Source organism: Berghia stephanieae, chromosome 4 (genome assembly GCF_034508935.2).
Source record: "Berghia stephanieae isolate SIO BIC M18660-M18661 chromosome 4, UCSD_Bste_1.3, whole genome shotgun sequence".
Lineage (NCBI taxonomy): Eukaryota > Metazoa > Mollusca > Gastropoda > Nudibranchia > Aeolidiidae > Berghia > Berghia stephanieae.
In genome coordinates this window covers 75,463,568-75,487,083 of record NC_088363.1, presented here as the reverse complement: position 1 = coordinate 75,487,083, position 23,516 = coordinate 75,463,568, and the positions used below count along the sequence as shown (strand labels likewise).

At 35.4% G+C, this 23,516-nt stretch overlaps 1 protein-coding gene across 2 annotated transcripts in view; it reads left to right on the top strand.

The window, feature by feature from the left end:
• The window catches only part of LOC144971257 (trifunctional purine biosynthetic protein adenosine-3-like), a 47,451-nt gene extending 24,150 nt beyond the window's left edge, over positions 1-23,301 (top strand). For both annotated transcript variants that reach the window (XM_078911838.1, XM_078911839.1), the window contains exons 14-28: positions 154-411; positions 643-842; positions 1,389-1,548; positions 2,498-2,584; positions 2,897-3,048; positions 4,316-4,514; positions 6,673-6,921; positions 7,388-7,590; positions 8,545-8,698; positions 9,139-9,252; positions 15,426-15,562; positions 16,077-16,194; positions 16,911-17,050; positions 18,170-20,972; positions 23,160-23,301. In XM_078911838.1, the coding sequence (XP_078767964.1) occupies positions 154-411; positions 643-842; positions 1,389-1,548; positions 2,498-2,584; positions 2,897-3,048; positions 4,316-4,514; positions 6,673-6,921; positions 7,388-7,590; positions 8,545-8,698; positions 9,139-9,252; positions 15,426-15,562; positions 16,077-16,194; positions 16,911-17,050; positions 18,170-18,355 (2,357 nt within the window). In that variant the 3' untranslated portion in view covers positions 18,356-20,972; positions 23,160-23,301. The remainder of the gene's footprint in view (positions 1-153; positions 412-642; positions 843-1,388; positions 1,549-2,497; positions 2,585-2,896; positions 3,049-4,315; positions 4,515-6,672; positions 6,922-7,387; positions 7,591-8,544; positions 8,699-9,138; positions 9,253-15,425; positions 15,563-16,076; positions 16,195-16,910; positions 17,051-18,169; positions 20,973-23,159) is intronic.
• The last annotated feature ends 215 nt before the right edge of the window (positions 23,302-23,516 follow it).

Genomic DNA, 23,516 nt, shown 5'->3' with positions numbered 1-23,516 from the left:
GGCATTATTTTACAGAACAAAACAAAAGATAATCATGCTAATCATGATTGCTCCAAATTTTGCTATAAAATGTTCTAAAAAATTCTTAATGTTTTACTTTACATGTTAATGGGGTTAATAATGTACAAGCCAAATCTTTTTCTATCTTTTTAGGCGGTGAAACTGCAGAAATGCCAGGAATGTACAATGCCAAAGACTACGATGTGGCAGGAATGGCTGTAGGATGTACATTGTCACTAAAGCAGACCCTACCTTGCTTGGAAGATATTTGTCCTGGAGATGCTGTAGTCGTGATATCCCCTTGTGATGGCAGTTTAAGACCTGGAGATTTCTACCTTTTAGACCAGGTGCTTGAGACTCGTGTATTGGATCTAGAACAACTTTCTGGGTTCAATGGAAGCAACAATCTTGGTGAGTAATATTTTGAAAGATGTGTATCCGAGATTTTGTGCATGTCTTTTTAATAATGGTACATTATGAATACCTACAGAATAGTTTTTGTCAAGTTATAATAAAGATAATAATTGAAAATGCCTTTAGCTTTAACAACTGTAAGTTATATACTTTTAAAAATGTAGTCATTAACTTAAGTTTTATGTTCATTTCTTCTTAATGCTACACAAGTTAAAATTCTTTTTGCAGCCACTGAAGTCTTGGTTCCATCAAGTATTTTAGTCAAGGCTTTGCTTCCTGCGATGAAAAAGGGTTTGATAAAGTCCTTTGTGGCAGTCAAGAAGGCGCTCTCAGATTCTATCCATTTGGTGAATGGTGACACATTGAAGATTAACATGGATTGTTCCATTTTGAATATTGACCAAGTATTTGGCTGGCTATGTGAAATGGTAAGCCTTTTTTATTCTTTTTTTTTTTTTAATATATACTTTTCTTTTTTTTTTTTAAGTTTTACACATTATTTGACGTTGTTATTTAATTAAAACATTTGGTAGTTATTTCAAAATCTTGCTTTAATTTTAGGCGATTAATTCCTTCTCATTTACAGTCTCCGACAATACGAATCATTTGGCATAATGACCAAGAATAGTTTATTCATGATTGTGTCAAACCAAAAACAGGAAAATTGTTGTGACTGGACGTATTATGAAAATTAATGACAACACCCGAGTGGAGTCTTCAATTAGTTTTAATCTCAGTGTGCAAATGTCACAGGATTTAACATGAATCAAAGCATCTATCCTTTTTCTTATCATCTGGATACAAGTACAGTGACATGCCATCTACTCAGCAGTAATAAATAAAGATTTAAAACTAACAAAATAAATACATATATTGAGATCAAAGGAAACCTAAACCATTAAATATGAATGACACTATATCAAAAATGTCATTTCTCTAAACTTTTCTATATGCTATAATTATCTTACCTTCAGGGCAACATTGAACCAATGGACATGGTTGATATGACAAGTTTAGGGGTGGCTGCCCTGGCTGTAGTTGGACAGGATGCTGTAGAAGATGTAGTAGCACAAATAAAGTGCCATCTCAATGGTGGTTGCGTTGTTATCGCTGGCCAGGTGGATAGAAAGAATGGTGAGCATTCTGTAAAGTTAAGTTTTAATTGGTACTTAGACAGATTAGTCATCGTCACCTGTAGTTCAACACCGTGCTATAAAATGTGGAAACGAGAAACAAAAAAAATATTTCCCCCCCAGGATATCAATAACCTTCCAATTCGTTACACTTATAGAAAGCTGTCAGAATTTGTTTTTGAATTGTCTTGTTTCATCTATGTCCTACTGAATAGTTATCTGACTGACAAAATGTACATGGAAAGGAAAATCATTGAGGAGTTCGTCATGTTTATAGTTAATTAACCTTTCTGCAGCTGATGATTAATTTATATTAATATAATTTTTGAGAATATTGATAGAGATTATATTTTTGAAAAGACACCAGTTATAGATAGACATTATATGGAGATTGTACGATAACCAATGTTTATGATTGTATTGTAGAATACAAACAGATGACATATCCGTTTTTATTGATTTGTTAGTCTGATTGATGACTATAATTTAAACTGCAAAGCAATGGGTGCTTTAATCCGTTAAAATTATAGAATGCAATGTGATTTCTATTGCGATGAAGTCAGAGCATAAGGTGTACTTGTCATCAAGCCTATATTCTGACATGTTTCTCACCAACCACCACGGCAGGGTTTTTGTAACCAAAAATACAAAGGAGTTAATTAAACAATTGGACAACCCTTTCCTCGGTTGAAAAGAAAAAAATCAAGTGACTAATATATCCCTTTGAAATGCCCTCTGAAGCTGTATAATTAATTCCTGCATCTTAAACCCTTCAGTTTTATCTAACTCGATCTTTCCATTTCAACAAAGAGAGCATTATCAGCAAAGCTACACAGGCCTCTAATGAAGGCTCAGTTACATCTCTGTTTCTGCTCTCCCAGTGAGATAGTAATGAAAAATGACATGACACTGTAAAAAGTTAAATTTTCTTTCTCCCTACAACTCATCAGGGGATGATATTACTCTGGCATTAAAGGGTGTTGAGGAAGCCATATCTAAAAGCAAAGCGTTGGCAAGGAAAACTTCAAAAAATTACGGTAACATTTATTGATCAATTTATGATTCCTTGCTTACATATATGCCCATAATCACATAAACACATTGTTAGATTTTTGAGTCAAATTTATTGTCAATAAAGAGGAAGTTTGGACTCCTTATAAAACTAAATTATATTGTGTCACGGGCTAGTGTTGTTAAATATGTATTTTGATATATTTTGTTTATATTGTATTAGTACAGATTGAAATGTTATAGAACAAGGTTTTCAAATGTATATCAAGTATTGTTCATTTTTGAAATAGATTAATAGATAAATTAAGTTTTAATTTCTTTTCATATATTGTTTCCAGAAACTACTCCTGTCAATATATATAAGTCTTGTCTCTTGAACCATGAATGTATTAATGCTCAATACCTACCTCCAACATTTGATCTCAACTCACTCAGCATGAGCAAGCCTTTACTTGTGTCTGGAACCGATGGTGTTGGAACAAAATTGAAGGTAAAATTCTGTTACAAAATTTTTTAATTAGTAAAGACAGGAAGTAAAGATATCTAAAAATAATTAATTACCCTTTGGAGGAATAATACTCAAATCGTTTGGTTATCACTAGGATTACTGCGATTTGTCCACAACTTACATTCATTAAAAAAATAAAAAAATGAAAGATCTTATCAATAAATAAATAAACAAATATATATTTCATTAAAACAAACTTCTTTTGTAGAAAATGTGTCTCTAAGTAGTTGTTGTGCCTCAAGATGTTTTTATGTGTTTCATAACCTATTTTTTTTTTTCAAAATTTAATCCACACCTCTCAATAGGTATTTATATATATTTATATTTATCTTTTCAATCCACTTTGTCAATGTATATGAAAATGAAGAAGAAAAGGAGGAAGACAGAAACGTGCTTTGGAGAAGAATGGAAGCAACATTTGTGATATGTGAAATACCAATATGAAAGGGTTGTATGAAACAGTGCCAGACAAATGAAATGCTATAATACAAGTAAATGCCATTCCAAAAGAAAGTCAGTCTGTCTTGACTAGGCTTGATCCTCAGACCTCCTGATGACCATTCAGATGTGGTACCGTTACACCAGAGAAGTGACGATTTAATTATCATATTCTTCACAAGAGTATGCTTTTCCATTATGTTAATGGCATCATCTCTGCATCATTACAAACAGTGAACTTGAAAGGATGAGAATAATGACATGATGCATACAAGACAAAATCTTCCTATAAAACTTGTCTATCTGTATCTGTATGGTTGGCGCTGAAGAAACCAATGGTCTGGTTGTATTTCAGCGGCGTCCTCATTGGGCGCGGGCCCATGTCAGTCAGGCCTTGAAATCGTTTAGGTGTGGTGCCATGATGACCAGTTCATCCAGCCAATTCCACTTGTCTGTGGGATTTTGAAGCAGTTCGAATTCTCTCGAGTTCTCAACTGAAATTTGCTATTGCTATTGAAAATATGCCATGTTTTTGATAATGGTGTACACAAAAACTTTGGCATGTATCATGGTTGACTGTGTTTTGAGAGGGTAGAATTATATAGTAGAAATTTTAATCTTTTGTCAATACCATGCGTTTAGGATGAGACAAGCTGTGCACATAATACTATTTTGATTTTCATTTTGCATACACTTATTCACTTTCATTATTATAAATAATTCACTCCAAAGTTTCTTAAAGGACCAAACAAAGACTATTTATTTAATCTTATTTAATTTTTAATTTTTAAAAATTTAAACTTAATCACAGATTGCTCAAGCCATAAACTATCATTCAACCATTGGTATTGATTTAGTGGCCATGTGTGTCAACGATGTTCTTGCCAATGGAGCAGAGCCAATTTTATTCACATCATATTTAGCTGCAAGCCGATTGGATCCTGAAAGACAGGAGGTGATCATAGCAGGAATTTCAAAAGGCTGTGAAATGGCAGGCTGTCAGTTATCTGGTAATACTATCACCAATATCGTCAATTCAAATATTTTTTTTTCTCTTTTTACTATTTTTGGTATATAAGTAAAGGGAGGTCTTTTTTTTGACATCCATGAGACCCACGGAGAGGAAGTTTATCTCTGTCTCTGTAGTATTAGGCAGGTGTAGTAACTGTTTGAAACCCCATGTCTATTGTAAGAGAACTTTCCATTACATTAAACTGACTGAGCTACAATATCATTGCTGGGTGAATAGAACGGTCGTAAAAACCCCAAGCTTGATCTGTATTAAAAAACAATTTATTTGCTTAAGAGTCGAGTGCTTAACAAATTGAACTAATGGGACTCCAAAAATTGAACTAATGGGACTCCAAATGTCAACTCCAGACATGTCTCAGAGCTGCCAACCTACGGCAAAAAATGCGGAATTGTACTCATTCTCAGCGATTGTACGCTTGTACGCATTTCCGCCAAGATTGTACCCATTTTCAGTGTACATAGTCGCTTCAGTTTTATTATGAGTATTATGATGTCTGTTATCAAGGAGCTTTTCACACGACTTCTGAAACCCCAGGCAATAAAGGATACTGACCTGTTAACAATTGATGCTTCCAAGAAGTCAAACTTGCTTCCAAATTCTGACATTGATGTGGGCTACAAATGTAGAAAATTAATGGAGAAAGACCTAGATGTAGAGCAACAAGACAACTTCTACAAATCTGTTGTCAAATTTCAAATCAGGGGTTGAATTCCTTCAGAAGAAATGTAATTCAAATGATAAAGCCATTGTGCATGCCTGTGTAGCCGACCCAAACAACCAAATGTTAGTTTCCGTCGATTTCAGGATTGTACCCATTTTTATGAAATCTCCCCCATTTTGAGGTCCCATTGTACACATTCTCATCAGATGGGGTTGGCAGCTCTGATGTCTGTTTGATCTTTTATAATCAAAATATGCTGCAGAGACTTTAAATCTGAACCAAACCAAATGTGAAGAAAAGTTTAGCTTCAATATACAACAAACAGATAACAATTGATTGTAGATGTTTTGGGTTTCCCCTTTATAAAAACAAATGATTTAACTTTTAAGGAAAATGAAAAGAATCGATATTTAGGGTAATGTTGTTTTGTTGTTTGTTTGTTTTGTTTTTTTTGTTTTTTTGTTTAATTTTTCTCAACATAATCAATTAGTTTCAGTTTCCATAAATGAAAAATCATCTGACCTGATACATGGTAAACTGGAATCAGAGATGTCAACAATCATTTGTCTTTTCTTATTTATTGAAGTTTCGTTTTTCTTCATATTCATTTTTGTTTGGATTTATCATAACAAAGCATTTAGGAGTTATTAGTATTGTGCATGATAAAAATTTGACAAATAATGAAGACCAACCTTTAATTGTTGGTTTCATTATGGATTTATCAGATTAATGGCCCAGAATATAAGGAATCCCAGCATTCATTTTGTATTAGTACTAGTATTAGAGCAACATTTTAAAAATGAGCTTTTATAGTGGATATTCCACTAAACATACTCAAAGTGCTTTACGAGGCATCCCTTGCCAACAGCAACTTTTTACGTGCGTTGTTTTGATTCCACTCAATTTGTAACTCCTTAGTCACATATTGAACGCTTTTTTTGTTTACTTTCCAAGATTTTTCTACAGAGAACACCTACAAATTATCTCTGTTGTCTATCTGGAATTTAGTAAGACATTTATGTCTTTATTGTTTTTTGTTGTTGGCTGAAGAAGGGTTTTGAGTCCGAAACGTTATGTGTTTGGTATTTTGTTCTTTTTTGAAGCTGTTGTATTCATTTTTATTTATTACTTTTTAAAATCCACAGTTCCTATCAGCCTAGTATCACTTTCATGTGTATATCCTGTGTTTGTGAGGTTGAAGAAGTTTTATTTTTCTTTCTTTTTTTTAGGTGTATGTGCGTTTCAAATTATGGACATTTTTTATCAATTTTATGTTAATTTGGAACTTGGATACAATGAGTCAGTAATTACATTCAAGGACTTGTTAACGCACTGTGCCATTTTGATATGTGTAAGAATGTGAAAATAGGGATTTTATTGTTTTGCATTCTGCCAGAGCTCTTGTTAATACTGAATTTCACTGCTGTTGTTGTTGAAACAATTAATTTCTTGCATTTCATGTCAAATCTTCCAGACAATCAGCTGTCTATTTTGCCATCCATCTACTCTCACAAAACCTACGACCTTGGAGGTTTTAGTGTGGCTGCTGTCAGTGCGACACAGATGCTGCCACGGCTGAAGGAAATTAAGGAAGGAGATGTGGTGATTGGTGTGCCATCTAGTGGCATCCACAGTAACGGATTTAGCTTGGTCAGACGAGTGGTGGAAAAGAATGAATTAAGAATGGACATGCCATCTCCATTCTCATCTAATGTTACATTAGGTTAGTCTCCAAACACTATTTGTTTAGGTTTGTCATAAGTTGTAATTATGATAGATTTATTTCTTTATAATTCTCTCTCTCTCACTCACTCTCTTTCTCTCTCTCTCTCTCTCTCTCTCTCTCTCTCTCTCTCTCTCTCTCTCTCTCTCTCTCTCTCTCTCTCTCTCTCTCTCTCTCTCTCTCTCTCTCTCTCTCTCTCTCTCTCTCTCTCTCTCTCTCTCTCTCTCTCTCTCTCTCTCTCATATTGTCAGGGTTCTGGTGATAAAGAATTCCATTTATAAAGTATATATACACACATGTATTGGAAGATGGAGTTTGCAGCACCTTAGAAATATATGATGGACTGTTCTTAAATAGATAGTTTCTAACAGCCAATAATTCAGACTTTTTATTTATTTATTTATTTATTTATTTATTTATTTATTTTATTTTTTATTATTATTATTTTTTTTTTTTTCAATACCAGGCCATGATCTTTTGACTCCAACCAAGATTTATGTGAAGTCAGTTATTCCAGCAATGAGATCTGGGAAGATAAAAAGTTTTGCTCACATCACAGGAGGTGGTTTAATAGAAAACATTCCCAGAGTTATGCCCCCTGGATATGGTGTCTCTTTGCAAGCATCTCAATGGTCCATGCCTCCTGTATTTGGATGGCTTCAACACATGGTAATTGTTTATTTACTGAAAATCTCTGTGCAATTTAAGCGTAAATCAGCAATCTATATATAGAAGTTAGTGACAGCAGAAGGGGGCAGAGGAGGACTTATTTGTGAGCTTTATATAATGATGCCTCTTATTAATTTTAACATTTGATTCTAATTTTACACATATGTTGAGAATTTTTTTTTCACCTTCGTCATGATCATGTTGTATAAAATGTTGCGCAATTAATTAAGTTAAAAGAGGGGAGGCAGGGAGGAACTGTGTAATGCAGTGAAAGTGAAATATGATAACGTGTAGACTATTGTTGGTAAATAAATACAATGGAATTGGAAATAAATACAAAATATAAGGGATGTATATTAGTATTATCAACATTGGCAGTAGCAGTAGGTTGGGGGGGGGCAAGAGACACAATGTAGTATGATATTTAAATGAGGTCCAGTCTCGAGTTCATGTCGTGAGGTGAAAGGGTGTTAAGTTTACATATAAGTTCTGCCTCCCTGTATTTCCTATGTTGTTTAGTAGTGTGACAGAACTGAAGGACGGCTATTTGGATGTCGTGCAATCCTCGACTGGACCCATTCAACTGGTGGGTGACAGGTTTGTCCTCGTTGCTTTCAATAGACCACAGATGTTGTCCAAACCTGTCACTTAATCTCTTGCCAGTTTCTCCCACGCAGGTCCTGCGGCAACGTTTGCAGACCAAAGCGCAAATTAGATTACGGTCCATGCAGGTGAATCTGGGAATTTGATGGAATTTTCCATGAATAAGTGTGGGCATGTCCTGCAATGTCCACAAGGCTGTGTCTTACATTGGTTACCGGCCATATCCATCGTTAAGCTCCTAACTAGTATGTCCCTCAAATTGCGGCCTTTATCTTACAATGCCACAATGACAAACTTCAGATCTTTATCTTATGACACCACAATATTATTTGATTTGTTTTCTTATTTCAGGGAAATATTTCCACTAATGAAATGTCTCGAACATTTAACTGTGGCCTGGGAGCCATTCTTATCACAGACCCATCACTTGCTGATGATGTCATAGCATCTTTGTCACAAAATGGAGAAACAGCTTCTAAAGTAGGAGAAGTTATCAAAGTGCAAGGTATTTGAAATATGTTTGTTTCAAGCTTGATTTGAAAATGAAAATCATGTAGCAGCCATCCTATGGTCCACAGCTTGTAGTCAAATACAGTGGATTTCACCTCAATGTCTGATGATCGGAAAGTGAGAAAAATGGACTCCAGACATAATGCTCCATGGTACAAAATAGGCCATTGATTTCCACATTTGTCATCAATTATGACCTTTTGTATTTGATATAAATCTGTTTGGAATGTGCTTTATTACTTTATGAAATGAATCACATGTATAGAGTTGTCCACAATACATATACATGAGTGTTCACAAAAACAGATTTTATTGTATTTATTCATTATTCTTTAATATTAAGTGTAATACAATATATCTTCACAATTCCAAGACAAAATTAGACGTTGACATATTTAACTTAATTTATTTATTTATTTTTTTTTCATCCTTTAGATTCCCATGAGGAAGTTGATATAAAAGGACTTGAAGAGAGTTTAGCAAATGCTTGGCCACGCCCAGCAAATATCTTCATGAAGAGGAAAGTTGGTGTTCTCATTTCTGGCTCAGGTATGAGTATTTGAATTTCTACAATGCACAAATTTGTTTGCTTAACCTTTACCGCCACTCCCTAAAACGCACCCTATTCACCACATGTGTGGTCTTTTAGACCCGCCTATTGCTAAATAGAGATTTATTTCTTACGTCTCATTCGCCACTCGCGGGTCCTCTCAGACCCGGTGACTTGGGAAGAGAGAAGTATTTTGTGCCACACGCGAGGTCTTTTGGACCCCCCCCCCCCCCCCCCCCCCTCTCTCTCTCTCCTCTCCTCTCTCTCTCTCTCTCTCTCTCCTCTCTCTCTCTCTCTCTCTCTCTCTCTCTCTCTCCCTCTCTCTCTCTCTCCCTCTCTCTCTCCTCCTCTCTCTCTCTCTCCTCTCTCTCTCTCTCTCTCTCTGTGAATAATATTAATAATAGTAATAATAATAATAATAATAATAATAATAATAATAATAATAATAATAATGAAGATGATGATGATAATGATAATAATAATAATAATCATAATAATAATAATAATAATAATAATAATAATAATAATAATAATAATACGGTAATAATGGTGATGATGATGATAATATAACAATATAATAATAATAATAATAATAATAATAATAATAATAATAATAATAATAATGATAATGATGATGATGATGATGATATTAATTTGATAATAATTTGTGTGTTGGTACGTTATATTCGGCTGGTGATGTTGCGAGTTTAAAAAAATAAATAAACGCACAGCATCATCTGCAGGTTTGATATCCCAATTCCTTATGGGCTCATTGTATTGTAACGGAAATCTAAATAGGATTCCACAGTCTGACGTCACGTCCGCCTAGTGCTGAGGAGGTTTACATTCATGTTCCGTTTGGTCTGGTAGCTCACCAGCGTGGTGCTGTCCTTGAATGCAAACATGGATTGGTGAAGGGAGAGATGCTTTTTGTCCTTAAATATCTGAGGCAAAAACGTCTTGTTCCTCCTTACTGTCCCCACAAGAGTTAGCTTTTGGCGCAGCAGTTTTTGGGACAGCTCGAAGTCTGTGAAGTAATTGTCACAAGTGACGTTCCTTCCAGACTAAAAAATAGCGCTGGACCAGGTTTAGAACAGTAGATGCTCCAACACTGCTGGCTGTTTTGGGCTGTGTTCCCTTTCCAAGATATGGTATGCCGTAGCACGGAAAGGCGTTGGCGGCATCACACACCCAAAATATTTTGATGCCATCCTTGTCAGGCTTCGAGGGGATATACTGCAGAAAGGGACAACGACCACGGAAATTGACAAGTTGCTCGTCTACTGTGAGGGCTTCTCCCGGCGCATAGTGCATCTGAAGGGCAATCTGGAACTTGTTCCAAATGTCCCTGATTGGAGCAAACAGATCCCTGGCTCTTCGATGGCTTCTCGTCAAACCGCATGTAAGTCAAAAGAGACGAAAAACGGTTCCGAGAGAAACAAGCCCGTAAAATTTGCAGTCCGTCCAAAACATCGAACAACATCTTTATATCTGTCATGTTTTCCTTCCTGGAGCCTGCATACAGCAAGCACCCAATAAGGGCAGAGATCTCATCCCTTGTGCAGACTGTCCATTTCATGCCTTTCACCCTCCTCCCTTCAATATTTGTGTATTTTACGCACTCGTCGATCATGAACGCCGTGAAAAACAGCAGAAAGGCGCTCTCTGGTGTCTCCACATGTCCTGTTGCGGGAGTGCGGTCATGAGGTAACCTCAAAATATTGCGGGCTGGCGTTTTGGTAGCTGCAGGTTTGGTCTTACTCCAATCTACCATCCATGACTTGTAGCAGCCAGCATCTGAAGCGATGTCGTTGGCAACCACGGGCAACAGCTCGGTGTTGGTTGCAACCACAGGCAATAGCTCGGTATAGCTGGCAGTCTGCAAGTCATTATCATCCTCATCATCATCATCATCATCATCATCATCATCCCCACCAACTGCTTCGTCCATTTCACCATCCTCAACGTCAAACTGATTCTGAAATAAATCTTCTTCAGATGAAGATTCCTCTTCAGAGCTGTTCTCCGGCTCAACAGACAGGAGTTGTTCCCATATATTTCTGTCCGCCATTTCACTGTTAAAACGAGGAACGCAATTTACTTTAGTTATTGAGTCCATTGAATGATAAAGAACTATGATACAGAGTCTATCCCGGTTTAGTAACGTTAAATGGACTGATAGCATTTGGTATCACAAGCATGACGATGGCTTGTACCGTATGAAGGGACCCCACCACCCATTACTGTTGATAGAAGCCAACATGGAGAGATTGTGTGGAAATAACTAGAAATAATCTGACTCACACTGAAACCCAGGATTATTGGATCTGTTCACTATCAGCAAAAATCATAGAGCAGGGATGCCACCAGGCAAATTTTAAAAAGCCTGAAAACTTGCGCGGACAAGATACAAATCAACGTCAAGGGCTTTGTAGGGATTTGAAAAATGTCAAATTTGGAATATTGTTTCAGTACTTATTATTGCAATTGAGAGCAAATAACACACAAAAGAAAGGAGAGTTAACAGTTTTCAAATTGATAAAATAAGGTGATGAAAACAAAATATAGACAAATTAATATCAATAGCTATCAGACTATCAGGGGTGAGAATGACTGGTCACATAAAAGGAGAACATTTTTCAGTGTGAAGATCATGACCCACCCATGCAACCATAACCTATAAATTTGAACTTCACTCAAATTCATTGAGATGCCATCCAAAGTTTGTCTTGCAGCAATTTCTGATACGACTCCAGCAATTTCTGATACGACTCGGAGAATTTCGAAAGTTGAAAGCGTAATTACATTTGGTGATTGTAGTAGGGATGATGTTGTAGTAGTAGTGGTGGTAGGGATGATGTGGTAGTGGTGGTAGGGATGATGATGTGGTGGTGATTGTAGTAGTAGTAGTAGTAGTGGTCTTAGAGATGATGATCTGATGGTGGTTGTAGTAGTAGTGATTCTAGGGATGATGATCTGGTGGTGGCTGTAGTAGTGGTGGTCTTTTAGAGTTGTGTGGTGGTGGTTGTAATAGTTGTGGTAGGAATGATGATGTGGTGGTAGTTGTAGTAGTACTGGTGGTAGGGATGATGTGGTGTTTTTTGTAGTCGTAGTGTTGGTAGGGATGATGATGTGGTGGTGGTTGTAATAGTAGTGGTGGTAGAGATGATGTAGTGGTTTGGTGAGTGTTTTTTATTCAGTGATAATAATAGCAATTTGTCAAAAAGGAGGAAAATGTCTCCGTCTATCGTCAAACGCAAGCAAAGTGTAAAAATAACAGGAACATAGTTTTGTATTGGTATTATGTAATATATTACTATTACTAGTATAAATCCATTCTTATCATTAAACATAAATTTACTTTTTGTAAACATTTAATGAATTGTCCTTTCCACATGTTAAGGGCCTACAATGTTATACAAATAAAAGGCCAGAAAGTGTTTGTTTGTTTTGATTTTTACTTTATAAAGAAGGCTACAATATCTTTTATTTTGTACCGAAACCTAGTGGTTATTCAGCTTATAAATACAACCCAAGAATCTCACAAATTTAAAGCCATAGTCAAAAGGTAAAAAGATAGAAGAATAAACTAAGCCAATTACCAATTGCTTTATTCTAATGTATTATCTCTGTATAACCAGATGATTTAACGGATGGTTGCGAAAGAAATAAAGAGAGAGAGAGAGAGAGAGAGAGAGAGAGAGAGAGAGAGAGAGAGAGAGAGAGAGAGAGAGAGAGAGAGAGGAGACTTCTCTACCAGAATAATTTATGAATTGATCTTAGGAATTCTATATCAAAAAAAAAAAAGAAGAAGAAAAGAAAAATGGAAAGAAAGGCAAAGAGGAAGAGGAAGAGAGAGAGAGAGAGAGAGAGAGAGAGAGAGAGAGAGAGAGAGAGAGAGAGAGAGAGAGATGTGTCCCTCCCCTTCCCCTTCAACCATCAACTAGCTAATCAAAGAACACCACTGGTCGTCTGTGTCAATTGTGACATCTGGTGCCATTCAGTCTGGCCCGACGTCATAAAAACGGGACCGTCGCTAAATTTCACGAGACTATTGCACAGGTGTCAAAATATGACATAAGACATAATGGTGATTTTTTGGTTTTCAGGGAAATGTTTGACACGGCAAATTCAGCGGAAAATTTCTGAGAAATTCTCAAACTCACTGTTTATTTATCAAAAAATTTTTTTTTAAAAAGGAGGAATTGTGATGGGGATGGGCGGAGGTAAACTACCATTTAGGTGCCCAAATATTCGACCGGCGGTGACAGCCCAAATTATTCAACCGGCGAAAAAGTTCTGTCTCAAATCTCGATCGCGATTTTTTTCTTCTTCTCAAAAAAAAATAATTTTTTTTTTGGGAATAGTGACGACGGACAAAAGCCGGAGGTTCCGGATTAAAACCGACAGGTGGTAAAAAAACCGGATTTCCGGCTAAAACCGGAAAAGTGACATCCCTGATAGAGGCTAGCTAATCTATTATCATCTTTATTTCTTTTTACAACACACTCTGTGTCCGTGTCTCCTGAAAAGAACCAACGTTTAAAACCTGCAATGTCATTACCAACTTCAGCTATGCACATGAACTGGCTGCTAAGTAATAGGACTAGTTTGGGTTACGTCATAACCATATTGTACTAGTTTATACAGCTAATGATGAATTTATACTAATTACTCACCTCAATAGGCAAAATACAAAACTGGCAATTGTAGTTGTAGAAATATATCGATATTTTGTAAAAGCAGAAGAAATAATATTTGTAAACTGTCGCGGGCAAAACGAGTAGAAAAGGTCATGAGTACACATGACATAGACTACACACGGCTAGGTCAGGTCATGACTCGGCGCATTCTTTTAGGACACAACAAGATTATTTTGTGGAATCATGCCAAAATCGACTTTCAAAAATAACCCATTACAACCAATTGATACCAAAGTCAGAAAGTGCACTATAAATTAGTATTGCGTTGATCACTCTGTTGTATTGTAAATACAGAAACATCTGTGTAAATAGTAATCTATTAAGACATTCTCCTTGCCACTATTCCAATAGACTTATACAAAATATCTATAAATTTTGCTTTTGGCAAAAAGAATGCCAAATTGGCAACCATAGTTGATACGTTAGTAAGTGACACGGGCACGCGGGTGGCGAACGTATTCCTCTCTTTGCTTGTCGGCGGGTCTGAAAGACCACGCGAGTGGCGAATGGGGCATGAGGAATAAAACTCTCTTTGTGCGTTACCGGGTCTAACAGACCCCGCGAGTGGCCGCGCTAAAGAATTTTATAGGGTTGTGAAAAAAATTCATATAAAATACAATTTCCATGAAATTAAAAAAACAACTCAATCCACATAACACAAAATGGTTGAAGGAAGCATATCTAGAGTTTCAAGTTTTTATTTACTCATTCAAAGACACAATGACAGAATATGTACTTGGGGTGGGTCTAATAGACCCACGAGTGGCGGTAAAGGTTAAATATCATGGAAGAAGTCTTCATTATTAAATTATTACAAGTTAATTCCTTGAACATATTTGATTGTTACCCAGTCCATCTAAACCATAAGGACTATGAAACTGGAGATTGTCTTTTTTTTTTTTTTTTGCGTGCCACCCTTTGAATAGGATACTGGTCGGTCACAAAGTAACTTCCTTCAAATATAACAATATTAATAATAATAATTAATAATAATATTAATATATCAATTGTATAGTGCTAAACTTCCACCAAGGTGCTCAGATGCGCTCTGCAATGTAATGGTCTACAAATTTCAAACAAAGACCTACACTGATATCATACAATCCTAAACGATAACAGACTTCAATAACCATACACAAAACACCCAAAAAATGATTGATTTCACCTCACATATTTTATCCATAACTGTCCGGTACATCAGTGTGTACATAAAATATTGTCATAATGTAAGATGATTTTGAACGATTTTCAAACGAACAATTCAGAGATGGAGATGAAATATCAAACCTTTGTTTTGAAATGGAGAAAGCATTACTCATGAGCCCTCGAAAAAAGTTCCGTCTTTAAATTTTTGAAATAATCAGCATGGGAAGATTCCTTGAAGAATTAACTCTAAACTTTAAATTAAAGAAATATATGTCTATATATATGGATATGAAATCAAATGACTATTTTTGATGATCTGTCAGGCACAAACCTTCAAGCTCTCATTGACCACACCCAAGATCCAAGTAATGAGTCAGCTGCTCAGATTGCCTTGGTCATATCCAATAAAAATGGAGTTTTGGGCCTCAAGAGAGCTGAAAGAGCTGGAATTCCCACGGTGGTATGGACACTCCAAAAGCTTGTTATAGAATCATAATGATTTTTTTAATATGGCTAAACATTGAAATTTGACTTAAATGTTTTTTGGGTATTTTTGTGCTGTTTTATTTTTTTGTTCTAACCCCCCCCCCCCCCCCCCTCTGTTACTTACTACCTCAAATCAGCTTAATATATTATATATATATATATATATGTGTGTGTGTGTGTGTATATATATGTATATATATATATCTCCACACACACACATTTTCAGCCAATTTTAGAATTTTATTATTCAAATTCAATTCCTCTTTAAAATTTGGTATTTAATTTCAGAAAATCATCTTCAATTTCCCTCTATAGGTTGAACATTTCAACCTATAATGTCTTCAAATATTATTTTCACGTTTTGTGTTTCTTTTTCTTGTTCATCTTAGTTTGTTTTGAGTTTTTTTTCATTCTCAAGACTCATGAAATAAATTTGTGCTTTCGACGTTTACAATTTTCTACATTTTTGTTTATCTCATGAATCACAGGTGATAGACCACAAAGGCTACAAATCAAGAGAAGAGTTTGATTCAAAGCTTCATGAAACATTGGTGGAACATGGGATAGAAATTGTTTGTTTGGCTGGATTCATGAGGATACTGACAGGTTGTGTTAATAAGGAATGAGATTATCTTAAGTTTGAATTTGATGAGTAATTTATGATTATTTTATATTGATCTCGTTCAGCTCTTGTTAGATATTGTATTGTATGTTTATGAATAGCAAAACCTGTTATAAAAATTGAAAACTAAATGATATCGTTTCACAAAAAAAAAAAAAAAAAATTCTGTGCCTAGTTCCATCTACGCCACAGAATTAGAGTTTATTCTGCTCTCTATTGCATGGAAAGAACAATGCCAATTTATTACTACTTTTTTTCCAATGCTTTTAGATGATTTATTGCAAAATATTTCCACCAAATCTTTCTTAGATTGTGCGACCTGATCACTGATTTTGTGGAAAGAGGAGGGAGATAGGCTATATATGTGCATTTCTATAAGGTCTTTTTTTGTTGTTGCTATCACGCCTCCAAATTTAGATTTTTTGGGGCAGATTAGGTACTTTATCAAGATGCATGCAAATATTGGAAAATGGTATGATGTTTGTTTATGTTTGTTTTATTGAGATTTTTAAAGTATACTATAATTAAAGAAGTTCCCTGTCTTGAAATTTATTTTTTACAACATAGACTGTTACAAGTCTTTAATGGCTGCCTCTCGACAAAGACTATTAGATGTACCTGGTGATGTCTTTGGGCATATTAATGTTAAGGAGGGGAAGAAGAAACTATAAATTATCCTTTTTCTTATTTTATATTTTAGGTGGCTTTGTCAACAAGTGGCCTGGCCGAATGCTGAATGTCCACCCTTCCCTTCTGCCATCCTTCAAAGGAGCTAAAGCTCATAAGATGGTCCTTGAAGCAAAAGTGAGACTGTCTGGATGCTCAGTTCACTTTGTTGCTGTGAGTCGGTTACTAAATTGAAATTCCCTTTACAATCATATGATATTTTATACTTGGCTACATTAGATTCTCCTCTTTATAAAGCGATTTGTAGATATTTGGTGGATATTGTGTTATATAGCTCTTACTCTTATTTTAATTTGTGTCAAACAGAATTCACAATATCAGACTTCAGTGGTTTTCTATGTTAATGTACAAATAATGCATGGTTACTAATATGCACATTATACATGCCTACTTTTATGGATTGTCTGTAATTGTTATGGAAATTTGATGACATTTACGGACTTTTGGAAATGGAAGAAATATTACAGATTTTGATTAGACAGCAATTTGGCCGCAGTGTTAGAAAAAAAATATATATTCCTAAGTTACTGCAGTGTTAAGAGAGAAAAAATATTCCCATAAAAGTTATAACGGATATTGCTCAATTCCACGCCCATGATAGCTAAGTCGATTGCTAACTCTTAATGGTGATCATTGACAACAGCTAAAAGATCACCTGCAGGCTACAATAAAAACTTGATGCCTTTTGTTGTAGGCAGGTAGTGTGTGACATCACCTACATTTAGTATTACTGAAATTATACCATTTTGTGCGGCTATATGGTCTTGTGGTATGACACTTGCTTTTGGATCGGAAGGTCCTAGGTTCGAACCATCTCGGCGCATAGTTGAGTCCTTGGAAAAGACTCTTTACTCATATTCTCTCACCAAACTCAGGTGTAAAATGAGTACCTGGCCGTTAACAGCATTGTCTCAGTCGGAGAAAATTGTAACATCGCCTAACAGGCATCATGTGTTGTTCTATATGTTATGTGTTGTTGTTGGTCAGGTGCCCTTTGTAAAGTGCTTTGAGTGGGTATTGCGCTATATAAAAGCTCACGTTTATTACTGATGAATTTTGTGTTGGTTACTGATTTTGAAATTTTCAAATAGGCATGTGTGGTACATACATTTATGGCTAGGGGTGTACTAATATGTTCGTAAAAACAATGCAACTAGCAGCTAAGGGTTACTTGTACATTTAAAAAAATTATTGTAGTTAATAGTGAGGTTCAACTATATTATGTGGTCACCTGCATGATGTTTTTTATTTTACTTCATTTCATTAAAACAGGAGGAAGTTGATGCAGGTGCCATACTTGTCCAAGAGAGCATTCCGGTTTATCCCAATGACACAGAGCACACATTGGCAGAACGTGTCAAGACGGTTGAACATGTTGCATTCCCAAAAGCCTTGGAGATGGTAGCTAGAGGTCAGGTTACTCTCGGACCTGGTAATACGCTGGTCTGGCATTGGTAATTTGCCAATTGTATGAATGAATTATGAACTTCTTGGCTATGCTACGTAACAATATGGGGTGTGCGTTAATTAGGGATTCATACATATTGACTTTCATAACAACACAATTACATTCTGTATTGTTTCCTATATCTTTTATTATTGTTTTATCAATGTGGCATTAATTCCCCCCATTACAATGTCCAAAATGTTAAATTATAAACGCAATGTAGAGAAGGCTGATTAAATAAACAATAAAAGTATTATTATTATCGGCTCTCATCTGAAGGATGTTTTTAATTAGGGTACATGCATTTATTATCATAAAACAAAGTGAAGAATCAAGTATCTTTAGTATTTTTTTTCTTGTCATCCAACAAGATATTTGTAGTCCTTAATTCTCTCATTACGGACCATTTTCTGGAATTTTCCCAGCAATCTCATACCCACCCATCATAAAATTTGTTATTTTAAACCCTTAACTCTAATAAGTGTATAATAAACATAATTTTATTCAGTAAAACAAACTGTGCAACACAGCATTAAGTTCTTACAACTATAACAAAAATATTTCTTCAATATTTGTCATGTACAAAAAAAATCTGAATGAGGAAACTGTTTGTTCTATCTTAACAATTTTCCTTTAGTTGGTAAGGAGAGGATTAAAAGTTCTTTCCCCAAGTTTCTTTTACAATACAGGGTAATGTAAATGTTGCTGCTCGAATTAACTCACATTATTATTTGTTTTTACAATACAGAAAGACTAGCAGAAATGTTATACCATTTACTGTTTTTCAATTAAAATAATGATACAAGGGAAGTAGGGCCTTTTTTTAAAATATCAATATCAGTTTTTGATCAATGTTTGTCGCTTGTGCCATTTATTCTCAATATTAACTGCATTTATTTTATTGCTTTATTATACAATAGAGAATAAAAGCTTTGACGGTAATCCGAATTGAACCCAGGATCCAACTTCTACAACACTTTCAGCCTGGCTGTGAAAAGTAATAAACAAAAATTAAATGGCTTTGAAAAAGAACAAAATACCGAATTCTGTATGTTTTGGGCTCAAAACCATTCTCCAGCCAATAACAAAAACAGTAAAAACATTAACATACTGCTTTAAATCCAAGCCAGACTGTAGAAAAGTATTAATCACATCTTGTCGGCAAGTGTAATTTCAAAATGGTGAATGGCATTGATTGCAGAAAGTCCTTCTCACATCCAGTCGGGTCCTTGGTTCGATTATTGATCATTGCAAGTTTTTATTCACTGGCACTTCTCTACTCTTTTCATTTCTTGTTGTTATTAACATAAGTGTCTCCCATAGTGGGCAGGGAGGCACTTACTGTGTCTTCTATCCCCCTCTATCTGTTTTCCAACATGCTTTCTATCTTTGTCTTAGAATGAGATTACTTGGTTTTGTCAAGGCCCTGGCCGGATACACTGGCTTGGCTGGGAGGGAAACAATCAAATGTTTGGTTAGAGTTTTGGGAGATGATATTTTATATAATTTGTAAGCATTTGAATGTATCTCTCTTAGTTGAGGCCTTTGCTTGTGTCTGGATGAGACTTTTAGGTGATCTCAAACTAAGTACTTTGATAGTGTGCTCTTGGAATCTACATCTGTTTCCTATTTGAACAAATTCCCCTTTGTCTTACCTTTTCTTGGGTGCTTTAATTGTAATTCTAGAACTTTTTACTGTCCCATTTTCTTCCTTTTTACTGGCGCTGATATGACCTTAATGTGTTGCAAGCGCCGTAAAACCCTCAAAAACAAACAAACATAACATAAGTGCCTAGGTGGGGTCTTCTGACCTCCCATTGTGGACGGGAGATCACTTGGTGTGTTTTTTATCCTCCTCTATCTGTTACTTTTAGTTGCTTCCTGTCTTTGTCTTGGAATGAGATTACTTGTCCTGGTGAGAGGGAAACAGTCAAATTATTGTATTCGTTTTCTCTGGTGTACACTTTAATGATTTTTAAAATTTGTTTTGAATATCAGGCATGTGTTTTCCTCTTGATGGGATCCTATGCTTGTGTCTGGATGAGACTTTTAGGTGATCTCAAACTAAGTACACTGATAGTTTGCCATTGGAATCTATGTTCCCAATCTGAACCATTCCCCTTTCTGGGTGGGGATCCTGACCTCCCATAGCGGGCAGGGAGGTACATACTGTGTCTTCTATCCCCTTCTATCTGTTTTCCAACATGCTTTCTATCTTTGTCTTGGAATGAAATTACTTGTTTTTTTCCTGGCCCAAGTCGGAGTCCTGGCTGGGAGGGAAACAGTCAAATGCATAGTTATTGTTTTGGGAGATGATATTTTTTTCCTTGTAAATCATCTCTCTGTTATGTATTATTGTATGTGTTATTTTAAATGTATAATGTAAGTATTTAAGTGTGTTCCTCTTTGTTGGATTTTGTGCTTGTGTCCGGATAAGACTTATAGGTGATCTCAAACTAAGTACATTGGTGGTATGCTCTTGGAATCTACATCTGATCCCTATTTGTTCCCAGTTCCCCTTTGTCTTACTTTCTCTTGAGTGCTTTAATTGTAATTCTAGAACTTGTTACTATCCCATTTTCTTCCTTTTTACTGACGCTGATATAACCTAAATGTGTTGCAAGCGCGGTAAAACCCTTAAAAACAAACAAACAAAACAAACCATTCCCCTTTGTCTTACTTTATTCTCGTGTGCTTTTAATAATTCTAGATTTTTTTGACTGTCCCAATATTCTGTCTTTTTACTGGCACTGAAATGACTTAGATGTGTCACTGGGCCTTAAAACTCTTAGAAACAACAACAACATAAGTGCCTGCTCCTTTCACTTTTCTGTAAATAGGTTATTTATGTTTTTGTTTTGTTTTTTGCAACAGGCATTAGAGATCTCGGGGTCTTCTTGGAACATGATTTTTTCTATGAAAATGCAAGTAGAAACGACCTCGTGTACAAATAATCTTAAAATATCCACCATTATAGATTTCCTTACTAAAGTTGCAACAATGAAACTCGTCCTAATTCTTGTTTTATCACGTCTAGACTATTGCATTGGTCTTTTATGATAAAAAAATCTGGGTGAGGTTCCTGAGCTCCCATAGTGGGCAGGGAGGTACATACTATGTCTTCTACCCCCCCCCCCCTATATCTGTTTTCCAACTTGCTTTCTGTCTTTGTCTTTGAATGAGATTACTTGGTTTTGTCCTGTCTCTGGCCGGATATCCTGGCTGAGAGGGAAACAGTCAAATGTATAGTGAGTTTTGGGAGATGCTATTTTTTCCCTTGTAAATCATCTCTCTGTTGTGAATTGTATTAATTTTCCTTTTACATATGTATGATCCGTAAACAATTGAGTGTGTTCCTTTTGGTGGGAACCTGTGCTTGTGACTGGATGAGACATTTAGTGATCTCAAACTAAGTACACTGATAGTGTGCTCTTGGAATCTACGGCTGTTCCCTATTTGAACCAATTCCCCTTTGCTTTGCTTGTTCTTAGCTGCTTTAATTGTAATTCTAGAACTTTTTACTCTCCTATTTTCTTCCTTTTTACTGGCCCTGATATGACCTAAATGTGTTGCAAGCTCTGTAAAACCCTTAAAAACAAACAAAGACATGATAAAATCTCTCGCCTGCAGGTCATACAGAATAGTGCAGCTAAATTAGTGACAAGACAAAAGAGAGTGGCACACTCCCTGTCTATTCTGTATGAGTTTCACTAGCTGCCTGTCAAGGAAAAAAAATATTTTTAAGATTGCTCTGTTTTGTTTTAAAAGCCTAAATGATGAACTACCTGACTACATTGAAAGCATGTTAGAAATATATGTACCAAATAGGAATTTACGATCCTCGACTGACAAAACCAAACTTACTCTTATAAATAATTATAATTATACATTTTATGGCAGCCGTTCCTTTAACCACTCTGGGCCCCTTTTGTGGAATGACCTGCCCAGAAGGATAAGAGAAACAAAATCTATTGATAGTTTTAAATACTATTTAAAGCACTACCTTTTACCGTTACATTTTCATGAAATTGATACGATATTACGTACACTGCTGCTATTGATATCATTGTGGTATACGTTTTATGTATGGAAATTTTGTATATTTATTTGTAACGTACATTGATCATCACAGTGATGAAAATGCGCGATATAAATGACGTGTATTATCATTATTATTATTATTATTATTTTTATTACTATTATTATTATTATTTTTATTATTATTATTATTATTATTATTATTATTATTATTATATTATTATTATTATTATTATATATTATTATTATTATTATTTCCATTTCTATAACTGGGCGGGGTTCCTGACCTCCCATAGTGAGCAGGGGGGGGGGGGGGGGTACCTACTGTGTCTTCTATCCCCTTATATCTGTTTTCCAACATGCTTTCCGTCTTTGTCTTGGAATGAGATTACTTGGTTTTGTCCTGGTCCTGGCCGGATCCCCTGGCTAGGAGGGACACAGTCGAATGTATTGTTAGTTTTGGGAGATGATATTTTTTTCATTGTAAATCATCTCTCTGTTATGCACTGTATTATGCTTTCTTTATATTATATATGATTTGTAAAACATTTGAGTGTGTTCCTCTTAGCGGGGACCTGTGCTTGTGTCTGGATGAGACTTTTAGTGATCTGACTAAGTACTTTGATAGAGTGCTTTTGGAATCTACACCTGTTTCTTATTTGAACCAATTCCCTTTGTCTTCCCTTTTCTTGGATGCTTTATTGTAATTCTAGAACTTTTTACTATCCCATTTTCTTCCTTTTTACTGGCGCTGATATGACCTTAATGTGTTGCAAGCGCCGTAAAACCCTTAAAAACAAAAACAAACCATTTCTATAATATGTCTCAAATTAAACTGGAAAGAATGTCAAGCATTTTATCTCGTTTTGATAAATGGCTTGAATTGTTTATCAATAAATTATTAACGTGCACTCCTGTTGATTTTTATTTCTGTTTTGTTTTTTGTTTTTAATTATGTGCTTTTCTGAAGTTCATAGTTGCAGTAATTTTGAACTGGTTTTTATCTGGCATCACCGGTCGTCTATATTAATAAAAGAAAGAGCAACTCTGTCTGTATGTCTGTGTATGTGTGTGTCAACGAAAGGGAAAACCAGACTACTATCTGCTATTACAATTAGCCAGTTCGTTAACATT